Raw genomic sequence first — 19,496 nt, forward strand, 5'->3', positions numbered from 1 at the left:
CATTCACTGCTCCTCCTCAATCAAGCAGCAGCCAAAATCACAGTGTAATAAATCGGGGGGAGGGGGAGGGGAAATAGCTGGAACAACTGCTGGATCCAACAGGCCTCAGAGCAAATCTGCTCTGTAGTGCTGCTGAAATGGTCCCCATGGAGATATGCACCCCACTTATGCTGCACCTTCCTGAGAGATGCTTTGTCTTTACTCAAAAGGGTTTTCCATCCAAAAGGTATGTCATAGATGCAAGCAGACATCAACATCATGATTGAGGGTGGAAGGAAAAAGAAGGCTATTACAACAAAAATGAAGAGAAAAAATAGCAACAGGCACTTCACACTGCACATTTTCTATCTTCTAGCCACGTATACATATTTGAATTCCAGCATTTTTCTGCATTTAAACTTTGTTTCAACAGTAGATGATTTATAAATCATAAAAAAATGTACAGAGGAGTGTTCTAGTATCTTCCTGTGCCAGCTCTTTAAATATAATGAATAATAATCCCTAAGAATATCTTAAAAAGTTGTCATCTGGTCAAAATATTTTTACTTCATTATTGTCTTATGTCCAAGATTCAATCAGAGCATTGTGTGGGGGACAGCATCTTTCATTTGAGGCAGGAGAAGAACTAACTGCCTTCGCCCTGGATTCAGCTACAGACCCAAGAACCATCTGGTAAAAAATCAGCCAGCGCATTGTGCAGGCAGTATATTAGTCATGACACACAGGACTCTGAGAACAATGAAACCTAAATTTAAGGGACAGACGAAGGAAACTTAATTACTTGTTTAAGCTTCTTCACAGCTTTGAGGAATATTTAACATTTTTAGCAAAAGAATTTAGCACTGGAGAGCACAAAGCACATCCTCAATGGATTTCCTAATTTTCTGCAAGCCTGTTTTCACTTCCAGTGTGGAACTATCTGCACTGGTCCACCTGCACAGCTTGCCTCTCCAATGCACGGCTGCAGGATGAATCACATTGCCTTGGGTATGGGGTACCATCCACAGCTGCAGTACTGCAGATACAAACTGCAGTTCCTTCTCCAAACTGACAACCCCATACAGAGAACGTTTTTTTGACCCCTCTACATCACTCAAGCTCCTACTGTACCCAGTTGCCCTTGCTGAACTATGGAGAGATTTTTCCAGCTAATTCCATAAGCTGTCCAATCATACTTTTGGTTAAGTATGAACACATACACAGTTGCTACCCTAGTGACTGCTTAGAGCTGTGGCAAAAAAGCCACCCCAGTTCAGGTCCACTCAGAGACCTTTCCTATACCATTGCTATTACCTTGTGAATGAGGTTCAATAAGGGCAAGTGTAGGGTCTTGTACCCAGGGAGGAATAACCCCCAGCACCAATACAGGACCTATTAGAGACCAGTTCTGCAGGAAAGACCTGGGACTCTTGGTGGATGACAACTTGACCATGAGTCAGCAGTGTGCCCTCGTGGCCAGGAAAGCCAGGGGTATCCTGAGGTACATTGGAAAAACTGTGGCCAGCAGGTCAAGGGAGCTGATCCTCCCTCTCCTACTTGGCCCTAGTGAGGCCACACCTGGAGTGCTTTGGCTAGTTCTGGGCTCCACATTTCAAGAAAGATAAGGAGATACCACAGAGGGTTCAGTAGATGCCACAAAGATAATGAGGGGTTTTGACCATCACGTACGAGCAGAGACTGCAGGAGCTGTGCCTCTTTAGTCTGGGGAAGAGACAACTGAGAGAGGGTCTCATTAATGCATTTAAATATTTTAAAGGTGGGTGCCAAGAGGTCGTTGCAAGACTCTTTTTGGTGGTGCCCAGCAACAGGATGAGGAGCCATGGCCATAAACTAAAACAGAACAAGTTCCACCTCAGGATGAACAAGAATTTCTTTACATTGAGAGTGGCAGAACATCGGAACAGGCTGCCCAGGGTGGTTATGGAGCCCTCCTCTCAGGAGACATTCAAAATCATCTGGACATGTTCCTATGTCACCTACTTTAAGTGATTGTGCATTGGCAGGGGGATTGGACTAGATAATCTCCCGAGGTCCTTTCCAAGCCTAAGAATTCTGTGATTCTGTGAAAACAGTAAAGTTCCGTCACTAATGGAATTAAGATTAGCAAATAAGCACCATAGGAAGTGCAGGAAACACAGATGTTCAGTCTCAAATTGCTATTATCTGAGCTCTTTCTCAAGCTTTCAGCTGGAAATCATGAAGGCTGAGATTTATTCTCTCCTTATTCTCTTACGGTTTATTCTCCTCCTTCCAATATAAATAGGCTGTTTTGTGAAAAACTAACTTAAACAGGACCCAGCCTCTGTCAGCCTTCCAAGACTTGGACAGGCTTACAGCCAACAGAGTCCCCTGTGCTCACCACTGTTTGGACAGGTGGGAATACAGCAGTCAGGCAGAAGGGCCACTGGAGAAATACACCAGCTGAGCAAGAGTACATCTCCCTAACCCTTTTGTTTAGACTCATCAGAGAAGGGAATTCCTGAATGTGATGGAAATGTGCTGTACACCTGATTTACACAAAACCAGATAAAACACTGTAGCCTACAGAACAGAGCATTCTGATCCTGAATCTTCATCTTCTGAAGCCAGTACCTTGATTTGAAATGGCTTCTCATTTTGAACTGCACTGGGCTTTCTTGTCTCAGTAGCGACCTTGGCATCTTCCACGATTACAAGCTTGCAGGAACATAGAATTGGAAAAGACCACCTGGATTATCAATTCTAGTCCTTTAATAACACAGGCAGTCACATTATACAATCTCTTTCATACACTCTTCTTTTTCTGTTTCCCAAATCTCCAAAGCCTGTATAAAACCCTAGATGCAAATAGATTCAAGTTGCTTTGTCACATAAAGCCCCAGAGGAATGCAATGCAGACATCCCCAACCCAGCTGTGCACCGAGCAGCTCGAGTGTGGAAGCAGTATAACCATGTTCATGAGGTGCTGCACCAAAGCGAATAAACTTTATCGAGCAGCAGAACTCATTATCTCAGCTGCAGTGCTGGACAAACATAACCATATTACTTCTGGATTCAAGCTGCTACGTATGCATGCCACAGCATGGCACTGCAGGGACTTGCAGGCTGGGGACTCAGCTTACAGGCTACTAGCTCGAGGATTTTCATATGAGCTCTATTTTATGATTTTCCAGGGCTTTTCTGCTCCAGATCAAGAATCCAAATATCAGTGTTTGTATTAACACAAAATGTCTTTTAACATACTCACAGAAATTCACCCAGACGTGACCTCTAACATTCATTCAGGAAAACCTTTCTACATCCTCACAGCCACAGTCTCCCAGAGGCAACTCCATCTCCACCTCTCTCAGCAGTGACCACACCACACGCACCACCTGCGCTCTCCCTCCTGTCAGAGCTTTGGGTGATGGCTGACGCTCATTAGCCATGCCGACCAAACAGGTTCCAGACAAAGACCTAGAGGCACAGCTAGACTTTCCCCAGCAAGAGCTGCCCCAGGCTTTGCACCAGAACAGAGCAGGGAGGCAATTTTCCCTGGATAACCATTTGTTTTGCTGCTATCAAATGCATGCTTTGAAAACCATGCCGTAATGTTCATACTTTTCACTGGCACTAGCTACCTCTCATGAAAAACGACCAAACAAATAATAGAAAGACCTGGCGTGAGGAAGAGCTCGTTGCTAAGACTCAAGTTTGGCAGCAGAGTTGGGTTTCCAATCCCTTGGTGGTAAAGCTGATGAGCTCGGAGCCTAGAGGGAAAAATTATTCCAGTGAATGCAAAGAGAGACTTTTAAGTGACAAAAATGCAAGTAAAAGACAGGTCAGGAAGAAAACCAACAAAAAAAAATCAAAATGAGCTTGGCAAGCTTACTAGCCCTATTCTTGCTGCATGGTAATTAGTGGGTCTAGGTAAGATCTTAATTTTCATAATGCTCTAGAGAAAGAAATTATTTTTTGTTGCAATAGGCAGCCAGCCCTCTGACAAACACTCAGCATGTACTCTGTACATGGCTGCGAGAAATGAGGAAATTATCCATAGCTGCTGTAAACACAGTGATGAATCCGGTGCTTTCCTACCAGAAGCCTAGCAACAGCATGGACCTCCCTTACCTTGGTCCCTCTTGCCTTTGATAGTTTCAGCTGTCTTTGAGCACAGAAGAAGGATGATTGATAAATTGCTTCACAGGGCTTCTGCCCCTTCCTTTCAACCTTTCTTGTAACAACAGATCTCCAACAAGGCAACATGCATACATGCAACTCTCAGAACACATCATGCACTTCAGAAAATACTTGGAATGAAATGACTCTAGATTATATCTCATGACTCACAGTACACAAAGATTCATCTGCTCATAAATGAAAAAAATCAGTCTTTCTCATCCAGTAAAAGGCTGAATGCTTTTCTCACCTTCAAACCACTCTGCTCCTGGCTGTCACCAGCAAAACACCTGCCCCTGTGTTGTCATTCCTGATCACCCTCAGCACAAAGACCCTCTTGCCTTCATAGCCCAAATTACCCATCTCCCATTTAGAGAACTGATGACTAGGAGCTCTCTTGAGCAATTCAAGGGCCCAGACAGCTGCACACAAATGGGGATGAGTGTGAGAAGAGACAAAACTGAAGTTAGATGGTCCCTCACAAACAAAACACTTGCCTGCAAAAACAGAACTCCTATATGCACCTCCTATCCATAAGGCAAATACCCACCTTGAGTTGCAACACTGACAATACTCTCAAACAGTTTGCAACATCAGAGAGACTATCATATCATCTCTGCCTCAGAAAGACTTTATACAACTGCATCCTACACAACGAAAGTGTTAAGATAAATAGTCTCTCTTGATATTTAATGGCACAGATAGTCTGCTGCCTTCACTCACAATGCCAAGCATTAGGTCATCACAACAGATATTTTAATTTTCCTACTCTCCAGCTCTCCACAGCCTACAATCTCCTGCAGTCTACAAGGTTCTCAAATATTTAAGAGTATCCTGCAACAAGTTTCACCCGAGGGAATACAGTTCAGCAAGCAGGAATGTCAGACTGAACCAAAGCTACACCACCACTTCATTCCAGAGACAGCATTATCATCAGGGACTGTGATGTTGCAGGTAGCCTGTATGTCTGGGCTCAGTACCCACACCACAGCTGCAGAGGAAGGTGCATTCTTCTTTTATTTTACTATTTGTCAAACCTGACAGCACTCAATATAGCACAATCTCTTCAAAGAAGATAATTCTGTAACAGGCATCCCTGGGGGGTGGAGGGAGAAACATAATGGTTGCTGTGGGAATCTTAATTCTGGATTTCAGGACTTGCATATTTAAAACCTCAAATTTAACATTGCATTAATGTAGCTTCATGCATTGAATTAAGGAATGACTCAGTACAAATCTCCATGCATCTACTGGAGTCCTGACATTCCAAGGACAAGAGGCACAGAACAGAAAAAAGATAGCACAGGCAACAAGAAGAGAATTAGAGGCAGAGGGGAACCTGTGAGCAGGGAAGCAAGAAACTGGCACAGCCGAGGCACAACAAACCCCACACCAAACCAGATCTGTCAGTTGAGGCTCCTTGTTGTCACCGATAAAGGTTATGTAGCCTGTCAGGATAAAAGAGCTTAAAGTAGAAACATAAACGTGCATGGAGGAAAAGGTCCCTGAAAGGTCCAAGGAAAAGATTCCCCAAAAATAATAGTGTAAACTGTACTGAGAAGGGAAAGATCATATCTAGATAGCAAAAATTCACTAATTTTTTAAATTATCATGGCAGAGTACCCAGATGATGCCTTTAAACCTCCTTCAGCTATTCAAGCATTTAATATTTATTTTCCCCACTTCTCTGAAGTTGAAGTGCAAAGGAAACACAGCAGTAGTGCTGCCTGAAGTTCAGGGTGTAAGCTGAAGCAGCAGCCCATGAGGTTCATCCATTGGTAAGCATCCCAAAACTCAACCCTCTTTTAAGAATCCAGGTCAGTTCTGCATGTTTTGGGCCAAAGCTGGTCTTTAGGCAGGCTGTCTATTTTATACTAGAGTGCTCACACACCCCTCAGCACAGGAGGTGAGACAGCAGGGCAGCTCTCCTCTGCTCCCACACTCATCCTCCTCATTTCAGCAGAGTACGGAACATCTCCATACTTTATTCCTTATCGAAGATCAGCAGCAGCATTGGCTGAATTACTTCTCCTCTCACCCCACCCACCAAACCAAGCACAAATCTTAGCTGAACCATGGGTCTTGCCCAGTATTTCTCCCTAAAAACCAGCACCCCAAATGGGGGTCCAACACATTAGGCTGTGTCAAGGGGCTGAGCAAAGAAGGTGGACGTGCCTGACAGTGAGGCCTGCTGGACAAAACCAGACAAATGTGCATACCCCTCTGCAGAATCAGGTTACCCTGCAACAAAGGTATGTGTATGTGCAAAGGAGGGACATCAAATCCTTCTGCCTGGGTTCCAAGGCTTGCTTTGTTGCTAAAATAAACCAGTGTTTGTTCTTGAGAGTGATGGGGAGCCGGACTCAAAGCAGCCAGAGGCAGAAAGAGCCCTCTCGTTCTGAGTGTTGTTTTTTTGTTTGTTTTTTTTTAAATAAATCAAACCAAAAACAAACAAGGGTCTTTAAAAAAACAAACAAACCTAAATCTTGGGACCAAACTATTCTTTACCTCACATATCTGGGTAAAGAAACCCAAGGGCAAACTGCTGATCTCAAGGGTGCCCAGGAGCAGACAAAACTACACATTGATGGCTGAGCAGTCTAAAAGCTGACTGATCCAGTGGAAATTCCAGTCCTTGCTCAAAGGCTGAAAATATATATGCCTTTGTATAAGCTATTACTTTGCTTGCTGAATCTATGTAACACTTTACACGTTTTATCCTGACATTATTTTCCATACTCCACCAGAAACTTGAGTAACTGTGCCACTTCTGGAAAAACAACCTTGCATCCATCTTTTCTTGAAAGAGTTTCTCCCCCCATCCTCAAAGTCCCAAGCTGCAAAACTATCTAACCCCTTCCTGCTCCTCTTCTAGCCTCCAGAGACTCACACACCCCTTTCAGCAGCACTTCTTCACTACCTGGGATGTCTCTCAGTAACACCAAAAATCCCATAAAGCAGAAGCACATGGGAACAGCTTTATGTATAAATAAATATATATATATATATACACAGGTCTCTCAGTTGGCAGACAGTGAGCAGCATTATACAAAAAATTTTGTTTCCAAAGCACCTGCCCAAAACTGCTCTCTCCAGAGGCACTTATAACCACAGGAAAAGCTTGCTTGATACCCAGTTAATAGTACTTGCTCGAAATACTATTTTTTAAAAGGGAAAACTAGCCCACAGTGAGTAAAGGCTGCAGAGAGCTAAGCCCAACAGTGAAGGCCACTCACGTTAGTGCAGAGTCCTTCAGCTTTCCATTCCTTATATGTGCAAAGTGTGCAAGCCCTCACACACGCTTCCTACTCACCCAGAGGTACATCATGTTAGCCTGGGTCCTTCAAACCCAGCAGTGAGATGATCCGGCAACACAAGAGGCACTTCAGTAAGACTGTCGAGACCGAGGTTGGTTGACGGTGGTTTTTGTTTTATTTTCTTAAAGAAAAAAAAATCCGAACGGCTCAATTTGAGGCTTAGAAAGCCTCTCGCCTCCTCCACCCCCCTCCTCCAGCTCTGGCTGCTCTGCGCTCTTCTCTCGCACTTAATCTCTCCCTGGGAGTTCCCAGCCCCGTGTGTCTGTACTGGCATGCACAGCACACACTCTGCATTCGCCTCCAGGGAATTTCTCTCTGTCATTCTGCTTCTAAAAACACAATCTCGGCCTCACAAGATTCTTGCAAGAGGCAGGGATGGGTGGGGTTAGTAATAAATGCAGCCCAGCTCCCAGTGCTGGAGAGCACTTACTTTAGAAAAGGGAACTGTTGCTGTAAATGAAGCAGATCAAAACCTTGTCCTCCAAGGTCACTGGGGGGTGAGGACCCATTTCCCCCACCCACTAATTGCTCCTCCAGGAATCATCCGTAGATGCAGGAGCCATGTGGGGTGTCATAGGCAGGTTCTGCTCATCTTCATCGACACCCTTACTCAACACCCCAAATTCGGTCACAATTCAGTAGCTGTATTTAATCATTAACCACTGACAGGCATCAAGGAGCATAACTACGGGGATCCTGAAGCTAAGGAGAAAATCCGTGTGTGCCAGCCCTGGAGCTCTCTCAGGAAGAACAACCACTGTCGGCGTGAGCTGGAGAAAAGAAGTGACACAGATAAAGGGGTTAATCTGCTTTCGCAGGTGGCTCCACATGAGTATTTTACAGACTTGCATATTGCTAAAGGGAAAGCGGCAGCTGGCTCCAGTTCCTCAGAGTGTATCGGGTTCCCACTTGCCTGGAGGCAGCTTTCCCCCACGTCTGACTGGGGCAAGTACCCTCACAGCCCTGCACTCCCAGCCTGCTCCAATTTCAGGACTGCAAAGTTCTGCCGGTGGGGCGGCAGCCCCAGGAAAGGTGCGCTGAGAAAAAGACGCTCGCCCCAGTTCCCTCGACAAGCACCAGCAAGCCTTCCCCGCACAAGCAAATCCTCGTCCCATCCCCCGTGCCCGATGCCACAGGATGAGTGTCACCTCGCATCTCATTAATCAGTTAAACTACTCTTCCAAACTAGGGAAACGGGTTTCTCGCCCCCTTCCCTTCCCGCCTCAAAATGAAGAATTGACTTTCCTTGCCAGGCTCCAAATGCTAAGTTAAATATGGCCTCATCTCAAATGGGGAAGAAAAAAAAAGAAATTAAAAAGTGTTTTCACTGAGGCACTGGTCTCCTTGGAAATGAGTTTTGAAGAAATATTTTTATCTCAGCTAAAGATATAGAAATGGTGCTATTCCACATATCACCTCTGCTTCCTCTACTTACAGATTACTTAAATGCAATTCAGGAGGCTTGGAGCAAAGCACGTGCTGGGCTCCACACGAGTCAGGCCCTGTGTACACGCGGTGACAAATGGATGGGCCTCCTGTCACAGCCAGCCCAGACACCCCAGATGTGCTCCACACTCTGCCGGGTTCCCCTGGCCTTCAGCAAGCCACAGACACACCCCAAAGCAGGCTTGTCCCAGGAACAGGCCTGAGCACATGGGATGCCGATGGGTTCTGAGGAAATACGTGACTACCACTGGAGTCCCACAAAGAAGCCTGGAAAAAATGCTTATTCCCATTACCAGGATACAGCAGTCATAGGGATCTGCTAGCTAAAGACAAGCAAGACGACACTTGACTTTCCAGCCCAGAAAACCCAAGCCCTGCTGCTCAGGGAAAGGAGCAAGAAAGAGCTCCTCCAGAAAGCTGGGATTGCACAGGTTGTTCCATTATGGCATTGCTCAGGTCTCCCATCTGCTCTCACCTTTTTGTGCAATGGGTAAGGTTGAGAAGGTGAAAAGCAATGTTCCTAAAAATCACTTACTGTACCAAAGCCTATGCACCACAGTCTTCAAAGAGCGAAGCATGTGATCCACAAACCTGTTTTCAAAGGCTCTGAGAGGAGTGAAACAGAATGCTGACATTTGCATCACGATTAGACACTTCTGTTAACATCTCTGAAGCAGGGTGACACCAGCAGCAGCGACTAGTTCAGCCAGCCTGCAGACTAAAGCAGACATTTCTGCACCAGATAACCTTGATGGCATTTTCAAGGTTTTCTTCTGATCCAGAATCACAATTCAAAAATGATCCTATGGTCATTTTAATGAAAGCTGAGATTCCTTGTGTGCAGGGGAGAAAGTGAGAAGATGTGGACCAGGTGAGCAAACCCAAGTAAATCCTACTTCATATGTATTTCTATAAAAGACTTGAAAAGGATGAGTATTAAAACTAAGCTGGGGAGTTATTAAAAACTTCCCTAATTAAAAATGTACGAAAAGGGAAAAAAAAAGGAAAAACAATTCTTCTCCTTCCTCAAGCTCTCATCCTCTAGGCCACCTTTAGGGAAAGGAAATAAAAACTTCCAGAATAAGCCTATTCATTAATTTCAACAACTGAGGCTTGTTACAAATCATCCCAGCAACTCCACATTTTGCAGGTCACATTCAACCTCCAAATCAAAACAAGACCCATGAACCTTGATCATCTAAATACTACCTCAAAATTTATTTGCCATTGTTGCTTCAAGGCTACCACCTCTCCATGGAAGGCACATGAGAAGATTACTGAGAGCAGCAGACTTCTGGTGATGCAATACCTTTGTCCTGGAGCAGGAGCCCTGTTTGATGAACTGCAAGAGCAGGTTTCTCAACACCCAGTATTCTCAAGCAGCGAGAGGAGTACCCCGACAGGTCAGGAAATGAGGCTGTGGGAGGACTTGAGAGGCACAACCACCCTGCTTCAAGAGAGCTGCTGCTGCCAGAGGTTCAAATCAACATGAAGAACATAAAGACCATACCCACGACTATCCACAGCTGCAGCAGTGGTAACAGTACCATTTTAGCCTCAGATTACCAGAAAAAGATTTGGTTTGACTGATACAACTGGGGGAGTGGGGAGGAACAACTAGATGAGTTATTAGGTCTTCATTAGGTCTTGCTTTTTTTTTTTTTTTCAGATTTTTCAACTACATTAGTAAAAAGTACCCATACAAGACATTTTTTTCTGAAGAATTTCTACTGAAAAACCATGAAAATATTCTCTAAGGAACAAGAGAACAACAGTATGTCAATGCATCTTATTCCAGAAAAACAAAGATAGACATGACTAAGACAGGCTGCTGACACTGGTAGCTAGAATCCTCTGCAAATGCTTTGCCATAATCCTAACAATAGTGGTTTACAGGATATGTGTCAGGGAGCTTGTAAAGGCTGCTGTGTGTGGAAATACATGTTATCTTTTAAGGATCTTTCATGTCTCAGAAAGGATTAAAAGTAGAAAGGAAAAGATTTTAAAGTTAATATATACCAAGCTATGAGAAAATTGTTCAGAGAGCTGTAGCCTAGTGAAACATTGGTCCCTCTTCTCTGATGGGAGGCTGTTGTGTAAATCAAAGTGAAAGGGGAAAAAAGCAGTCTACAAAGACTTTAATTCTTGTTAGAGAAGCAAGGAAAGTCTTAGCAAATAACAAAAGGGGAAAGAGAAAAAAGGGAGCAAGTAACCTCCTATTTAATCTGTATAAAGGTATTTGTAAAAATAAGAGACACTGGGAAAAATGAAAAAAAAAATCTACGTGTTTGTGTACCAGTATCAAAAGCCTAATTACATGTAAGAATTATTGTGACTACTCAGTTATGTGCATAAATTAAGCCCAAATATACTGCTGGTATATAAGTTTCAAATAAGACAAATGCTTAAAAAATAATTTACAGAAAGTTCTAGCCTATTTAGGAAAGATCCGAGTGGGCAAACAGGGAATGGGCACCGCACAGTTTCAAAGAGACATTATCTGTTTCCAGCTGATTGTGTCTCAGAGGCATATGATTTCAAATGCTCATGGATTAACATTCTAGCAGATAAAGCTCAAGACAGGGTACAAGCTTGTGTGTTTGCTACACACTACTGAAATCATATTAGATAGCACACAGGATGAGTGGCTAGATGAGCACCTCATCATAACAGAGGGAAAATCCCATCTGATCATCTGGAATTTCTAATGCGACAACACTCACAGGAGGCATAGGGGGGCTGGTGTCAAAGAATACCCTCCAGACTGATAATTAGAGAAAACAATTTCTTAGTTCAGGAAGTGTTACATTGAAAATGAGTAAGTCCATATTAGATTCTATCTTGACAGAAAAGAGGAATCAATTGTAAAAATATAAATTAGTGGTAGCTTAGTTAAAATGATTGTAACAATTGCATCTGGATATGTGTAAGGAGAATAGAGACCAAACCAATGCACCTACGTACATACTCAGCACTTAAGTGGGACCAGAGGTACAATGGCATATTTTTCCTAGACAGACAGATTGCTTATTGGGCTTCCCGTCACATCTCTGCACTTGAACACTTGTATATATTCTCGCAGCGGAAAAAAAAGAAAAGCTGAGAGAAGAAAATAGAAAGGAAATTGGAACACGAAAAAATAAAATTTATACGGGAATCCTAGCGACAGGAGGTAAAATCCATAGTCAGAGCTGGAAGATGATAATGTACTTTTAAAGCTTCTTAAGAATAGAAACCCCAGCAATTGCATTGATCTGCTACTATGGGGAAAAGGTAGAAACATTTGCAATACTGAAGAAAGAGCCAAAGCATTCAATACGTATTTCTGTTCTATATTTGGAGAAAAGTCAGCTGTTGCAGTCTGTGATAAAAAAATGCCTTCCATTCCAGCAGTAACTAAGGAAGATGTTCTAACAGCTACCCAACAAACAGTGGCTCTCTTATCTAGCTCGAGCTTGCAAACAAAAGGGATGTAACCAGATAACAAGTGGGTTTTAACTGTACTACAGCTGCCAACATATTCAAATGTGGACATTCGGGAAAGTCTGCAGTCTGCTTTGAACTGCATCACCTGCACTTGGAGCTCTGATAAGCCCTAACTACAGCACTAACATTAAACCTGCCATAAGGCCACAAGTGTGTGACTCAATAGCAACTGCAAATGCAGGCATTTCTTGCAGCCCATTGTTATTAAAGCCTTGGTGCTGCTCGCTGAGTTTGGCCAACCTCCATCATACCTGAAGACTGCATCAGGAAAGCAGAGCTACCACTGAAGGCATGAGATTACAGCAGGTTGAAGAGGGAAATTTAATTTCAAACTGAAGGAAAGCAGTTCCTCACAGCCAAAAGCCACACTGAGTGTCCACATTTTATGCTGAAGCTGGATTCAGACTGCAGATGGAGACTCAATCATTGTCCTACCATGGCAAACATTTCAAGAACCATCAACCATGACTGGAGTTAAAAAAGCGACATGCTCTATGGCGCCCAAAAGGAAGTTTCTCCAATTCACTGGGTGCTTTCCATAGCTTATCTCCAGCAGAGACTCCAGCAGAAGGTCCCGGGAAGAGAACAGGAGAATCAGACCTCTGCTAGTTGTGGGTTTGGGCATGCCTTGTGTCTTGGGGGGTTTTATTTGGTTGGATTGGGTGATTTTTATTTGGGGTTTGTTTTGGTTTTTTGAAAGAAGATTAGAGATGGGGCTGGAAGCTATCTGGGGAGAGGCACAGAAGGCAGCCCTGGGCATGTATGCAGCTCCTATGGAGATAAGAGGATCTTCTTTGAGGTTGGTTTGCTCCTTTGGGTGCCACTAGAGACTACTCTGGCGGCAGAGTATTGCTCATTTGTGAGACTGCCTCTGCTCAGGATCCTGGATTATCTCTGATTATCTGAATTTCTGAGCCACAAGGTAGATTTCCTCTCAGCATCCGAAAGGACTCCAGGAAGCCTCGCTCTGCATTATCCTATTTATGAAAGGAAGCTAGAATACAAAGTGCATACAATAAGTCATCCAGAAAAATACCACAGTTCCACTCAGATGTTTTGCCAAGCAAATAAGCCAAACTTTGGCATATTACAAGAAAAAAAACCAACATTTTGTTATATAGCAACCCATTTCATTACTGGAAAACTGGATTCCCTGTTTTCTCTTCTGCATGTATGGCACAGTGAGAGGCTTCAGAAAAGAGACTACTTATTTAAAAGCAACCTATCAAGGGCTACTTCATCCTCCACAAAAAGCAGAAAGACTGAAACAATAAAACACCCTGACATGCAAACAAACCCAACAATTTTTAAGGACTTCCTGTCACTGACTTATCACAGTAATTAAATTCAAATCCTTAAATAAACTTCAGGAGATCTCAATTCATAGGCTTACCATTCAAGTACATAAGGAATAAAAAAAGAGAAATGAATACCAAGAAAAGCTTTTTCGAGTTTGTTTGGGATTTTCCTTTCCTCACAACTATGCTCAAGAGCACTATTCAGGAACACACTGTCAATTCTTCAAGAGAAAAAAAAAAGCTCAGTAACTAGGAAAGGTACCTCACTGAAAACATGTTCCCAAAAATATACTTTTTATAAATTAAAACCAAGAACACCCACATGAACAAAACTAAATTGTGAAGCCAGAGAATTCAAAGTTAAACACTGAAGAGCATGCAAACATTTAGTTTAAGGAATTCTCACAGCTCCAGTTTGGGCACTCATCTGCAGAAACAGAATGACTGTGCAGCCACTCCCAGGATATAGCAAACATGAGTTTGTGCAGCCAAGTGGGAATTTCCATGAATTCTACCTGTCAGCCTTACTGTGGTGGACCAAGAGCAAAGTCTGCAATCCTCCAATGCCTTCTCAGGAGAATCTAGCAAGCTGAACATCTACATAAGAAAAAGCTTCTCTGCTGCTGTGTTGCCACCCTAGGCTTGATTTTCAGGCTGTATCTTCTGCATTCTATCGCATATGGATCATATGAAGTCCACACCGAACTGCCATACAGCAAATCTATTCAGATACTTGTAAGAGGCAAACAGAGCAAGTTCCAACCCTGGTATTTAAATACATCTTTTTTAAAGTTTGGTTAGCTAATAACTGCCTTAATGCCTTCATAAAGGGAAAGAAGTTTGATCTCCCTTCAGTTTCTCTATAAAGTAGCAGAAAACTATTACATAGCATCAAATCACAACAAAAGTCTATTTTTAGTGTGGAATCGGGAGTACAATATTCAATTGAACTGATAAAGGTTAGAAATATTCTTCTGTGCCCTAGACTTGTCAGTGCTAAAAAGGGTATTTCATTGGCTGTGGATTCTGAAGGGGGAGTCATAAATTTAAAAAAAATCAACTCAGCTCCTACATCAACAACTCATCTCTTCATAGTTCACAAAGGAAGCTATAACAAAGGATGAACTGATGGCACCAGTGAGACTTCAGGTGGCAAGAAGAAACTGCTTCCAAAATCTCATCAATCAAGCTGCAGCATCATTACACCTTTTTTTTTGTCTCTGTGTTTACCATGTCAAGTGGCTGTACAGCATCAGTGATTCATCAGCACAGCAACATCCCAGAAATTAAAAAAGGGTATGAAGATAAAAGTATTGCAACAGTAGGGAAAGGGGAAGACAGGGCACAGCTCTCTTGCCTGGACCACAGAGGCATTTGGTTTAGGTCTGTTGATGATAAAGGGAATACAGATGGAGAGTAATACCATCCTGCAGAAAGGGACTCCTCCTGGCTTGTTTGTGCAGAGGAAGGTTAACAATGTTAGTGAGTTATTCAGGAAGTAATGGATACCTTCTTGCCCTGAGCAAATTCCTTTTCAATAACAGTAGTATTTTCCTAGGCAATACGACTATATTAAGGTATAATGGCTACTATATTTATCTACAGAGGCCCTGTACTGCTGGGATCTAATTTACTATGGCTTAGAAAGCAGTTTACAAATCCTGGGATAGTAAAGTTGCTAGAGAGAGAAATAAAATTCTATCCTTTATCACTTGGGTTGAAAACTGGGTTTTAATGTCCCTTTTTAAGGATATAAAATGCATTTTCTTAAACTTAAAGAGACTCAAAGACTAATAAAGCCTTGAATTGTAAATACACCTATGAGAGGGAAGAAATCAGTTAGCAAATACTACATTCTGCCCCTTTTTTTAATCCTTATTGTCACACATGCTTTATTTCTTCTTTTATTCAAATAACATTCTTTCATTCTACCCTCTGAGAAGAAGAATAATCCATGACTTTACCTAGCAGCCTTATGTACCTAATGAAGAGAAAATAGCTGAATGCCTCAAATAGGGCTTCAGTGTGGGAAATGGCACAAGGATATAATCAGCAAAGAAGAAAGGAATGACTGCAGCTAATGAAGAGGTAACACCAATAAACACTGAATGACATCTGAAAAACAACAAAGCCAAACTGCTAAAAGACTTTGGTGGAACATAGCATCAACCTGTGATAAGTATAGGTGGGTGGAAAGAGACCAAACACACGTCAGGGACTCCAGACACTTCCATTACATAACAGAAGTAAGAAAACCCAGGCAAAATCGCCATTAGCAGAACTAAAAGCAAAATATTTCAACAAGGGTATTGGCAACTTGTCAAGCCACATAAAGGAACAGCAGACTGTTCAAATGTAAAAGGCACTAATAATGCATAAGAGGTATAAATAGATAAAGAACAGAAGAAGATTTTGAGATGACAGAAACGCTACCAGAAAATTTTAGTTATAGAATATAGTATCCCCAACTTCAATTCACAATGATCAGCAAAGGTCAGTTGTCAGAAATGCAATTCTGTTTCTGATCTCATTCTGAGCAAAGCACTCTTTAACCATATCTCTGCCACCGCCATCTAGCTGGATTACTCTCATGGCTGTAGCAAACAGTTCCCTCCATCTGACTGGTCCCTTGGGGAATTAAGGGCATAGGACAATTTAGTAAAGTGTGTATCTGTAAAGACTAACTACACTACTGATTTCTTACTTTATAAACAAAAGAGAATCCATTCTTCAAAGTCTTTTTTGTGTATATACTTAATATGTGACTTCCAAGAGGCATACAAATAGATACCTACATCTCTCTTTTAACAGATCTCACATGCAGTGAGTAGTGAAAACACACACAGTTTTGCAGCTTGAAATGTCCCACCAAACTGCATTTGCATCAATGATTGGATTTGAATCAGGAGAATTTTGGCTCTTGTAGGAGCAGACCAGCTACAGATCTGATCTTCGGCACAGACTGCAGTCCGTGGGGTCACGCACTGTGACCTTCAAACACCTTCAGCTGAGTTCACATTAAGACTCATCCAGCTTCCCTTCTCTTTGACAGACAGCCATGATCAAAAAAAAAAAAAAAAACCAAACCAAAAAACGCAACACCCAAACAAACAGCACTGTGAATTCCATTCTATTGCATTTTCTGATCAAGTCCTGGCAAAATTAGATTCTTCCATTAGATATTATTGCAACCTCCTTACTCTTCCAATTCCTAAGACAGACAAACTGAGTGAGTAGCAACTCACACTTGGTTTAGATGAGATGAGATGAATGGTTTGAAGTAACTATGGCTAGTCAACACATGCATTTATTGTGTCCTAGGTACTATGCAATATAGTCTCATTTTAGCTGAATGCAAATTTAAGCTTTGAAGTATAGCCATGCTATCTGATAAATATGGTAACTGCTGGAGAAGTTACTCACTTGGATAACACAGCAACAATATATTAAATTGTTCCCTGCTCCCAAATTTCCAGAAAGCAACAGTGACCAGAACAATCTTTTTTCATCCTTGTGTGACCTAAAGAATGCACATTCCCTTTCAGATAAAGACCTTGCTATGGTTATCTAATGAATGCTATGTCACTGCAAACTGGAGTAGAGACGCCCAGAAACCTCGAAATTCGTACACAGATAGTCAGCTGTATCCAGAAATCTAAGTCTGAAGGAAATCAAATGCTCCAAATTCTGCTTCATGTAGTTAACTTTACCCTTTAGGTAGGATAAACAGTAAGAACATATTACACAGTGATTAGATTAATTCTTGAGTGAAATTCAGATGGCTAGCTCTATCTGTATATTTCAAATTATTTCAGAGACGATCACTTTTCCCATATTCTGCTCTGCAGCAGCTGCTCAAGAAAAACAGCAGTTCTCTGTCTGGGGTCAAGTTGACAGCAACTGGGGACAACGCTGCTGTCAGAGTTCAGCTCCCAGTTCCGAAATGCCATTCTACTGGAAATACCAAGGAGCCTAAATCCGGCTACATATACCACAGGATGTAAAATATCTCTATCTCAGCTTTCAACAGAAAGCTCAAGTCTCATGACATTTAATCCTTTGGCCCCTGTCAGTCTTTCTCCAGACCCTGCAAAGGATTGGAGCTAGCTGCCATAAATGGTTGGAAAATAAGATGTTGTTCCCAAAGCACTTGGAAATGAGCAGCACTGTTTTAGTTTAGAGAGACTATGGTGACAGGTGCCCTAGAAATAAAGATGAGGATCAAACTGTTGCCAGCATGAGCCACTGCTGTCCTCCTGACCTGTAAGAAAGGATAGCCCACGCTCTCCACGAGTAGCAAGAACAATGGACCAGAAAACGCGAAGATGAGTTTGCTGGTAGTACCTGAAGTGTCTCCTCAACCAAATCCAGCTGCAAAGGAATTTCAGTGGGTCTCATTAGAGGCAATCCTATTGCTAAACCTTTATTGGGCTTGGCAGCAAGCCATCTTGGTGCTGCTGTGACATCAGAGTGCAGCTCACTGACATCTACACATACCAAGAGTTAAAAACACAGATTCCTTCTAAAATGCCGTAAGCTACAAACCTCTTGTGTTGGCAACAGCAGCAACTAAATCCGCTCCCCAACAATTGGTTGGCCTTTGGAAATAGAGGTGGGAAGGGACAGGTCATGGGGGACTGCCCACCCTCACCCCCAAGTAAATAGCAGCACAGCATCTGCTGAGGTTTTTGGTTAAAATCTGTTAGACAGTTCTCATCATTTTATCGACAGCCTCTGGAGACAGCAGCCTCTGACCTTTATCAGGAAGAGCACCTTTGTCCTCTAATCACAGACTTCCTGGAAAATGCAATCTAGCTGGCAATTAATAGAGAATGGAAGGGGGGGAAAAATCCTCCTAACATCAAATTACCACTGCAAGATTTTTTAAATGCATCCCCACCAAAATTCAGAATTCAAGAAGATGCTCACAACCTATTTCGCTCCCACAAGCATTATTTAACAGTTTCTACTAAAAAGATTTTTCTCACCTCTCCCTCCACCAAAATAACCTGCCACCCCCCATGCCCCCCCCAAGTCTTTCTTTGCAGATGTTCCCTTCAGCAGCACAGCATCCTGCTGTGAAAACTGCAACACAGGGGTGCAGAGTGTGACCCGGGCAGAATTACATGTGCCATTTCCACTGGGAAATCTAAGAGACTTATTAAGCCAGGACAGTGCCGAGTAATCTACTAATGGAATGAATCAAAAGTGTGTTCCTGGCCCCTTCCCTTTCACATCCCAAAACCTCGAGGGAGCTGAAACCATCTGGCAAATGCCTGCTCTGAGCAACATTATGCTACTGCTGGAAATACATCTCCCTTAATACTAAGAAGAATGAAACCATCTTCCATCCACCAGCTATTCTCAGGAGCATCTGCATAGCTCACCGAGGTAGGCTGCTTGCACACAGCATCCTTCCCCAGCCAGTGCAGAGCTGCTCACTCACCATGCAGGAGAAGCCTGCAGAACAAAAAGCAATCCCATTCATTTACCCGGGGTCCCGCTGAAGCAGCCGGCACGGGAGGGGCACAGAAGCAGCTGCTGTACTTCAGGTAAGGCACACAGGCTGCCCTCCCACAGCAGATCCCAGCCGCAGGCAGGTAGAAGCATGCTCACTGCCCAGCCTGAGGAAATGCTCCTCCTGAATCCTCTCAGTCCTTTCTCCATGCAGGTAGGGTAGCAAGGATGGGTTTGTTTATGTTAATTAAAGAAAAATAATAATAAACTCTCTTCTAAACACATTCAGAATGGAAATCTGACCAGAGAGCTTAAAGGGAAATCAAAGCATCAGACCAATCCAAGGCCCATACAC

At 42.8% G+C, this 19,496-nt stretch overlaps 1 protein-coding gene across 11 annotated transcripts in view; it reads right to left on the reverse strand.

The window, feature by feature from the left end:
* The window catches only part of RBFOX2 (RNA binding fox-1 homolog 2), a 170,516-nt gene that overhangs the window by 106,162 nt on the left and 44,858 nt on the right, over positions 1 to 19,496 (reverse strand). Inside the window, exon 1 of one of the 11 annotated variants that reach the window (XM_063395793.1) lies at positions 7,451 to 7,681. The exons of the other annotated variants lie outside the window; for them this stretch is intronic. Coding sequence (XP_063251863.1) covers positions 7,451 to 7,465 — 15 coding nt within the window. The 5' untranslated portion in view covers positions 7,466 to 7,681. Of the gene's footprint in view, positions 1 to 7,450; positions 7,682 to 19,496 lie in introns of those variants that run through there. 11 annotated transcript variants of the gene reach the window in all.

Source organism: Prinia subflava, chromosome 4 (genome assembly GCF_021018805.1).
Source record: "Prinia subflava isolate CZ2003 ecotype Zambia chromosome 4, Cam_Psub_1.2, whole genome shotgun sequence".
Taxonomy (NCBI): domain Eukaryota; kingdom Metazoa; phylum Chordata; class Aves; order Passeriformes; family Cisticolidae; genus Prinia; species Prinia subflava.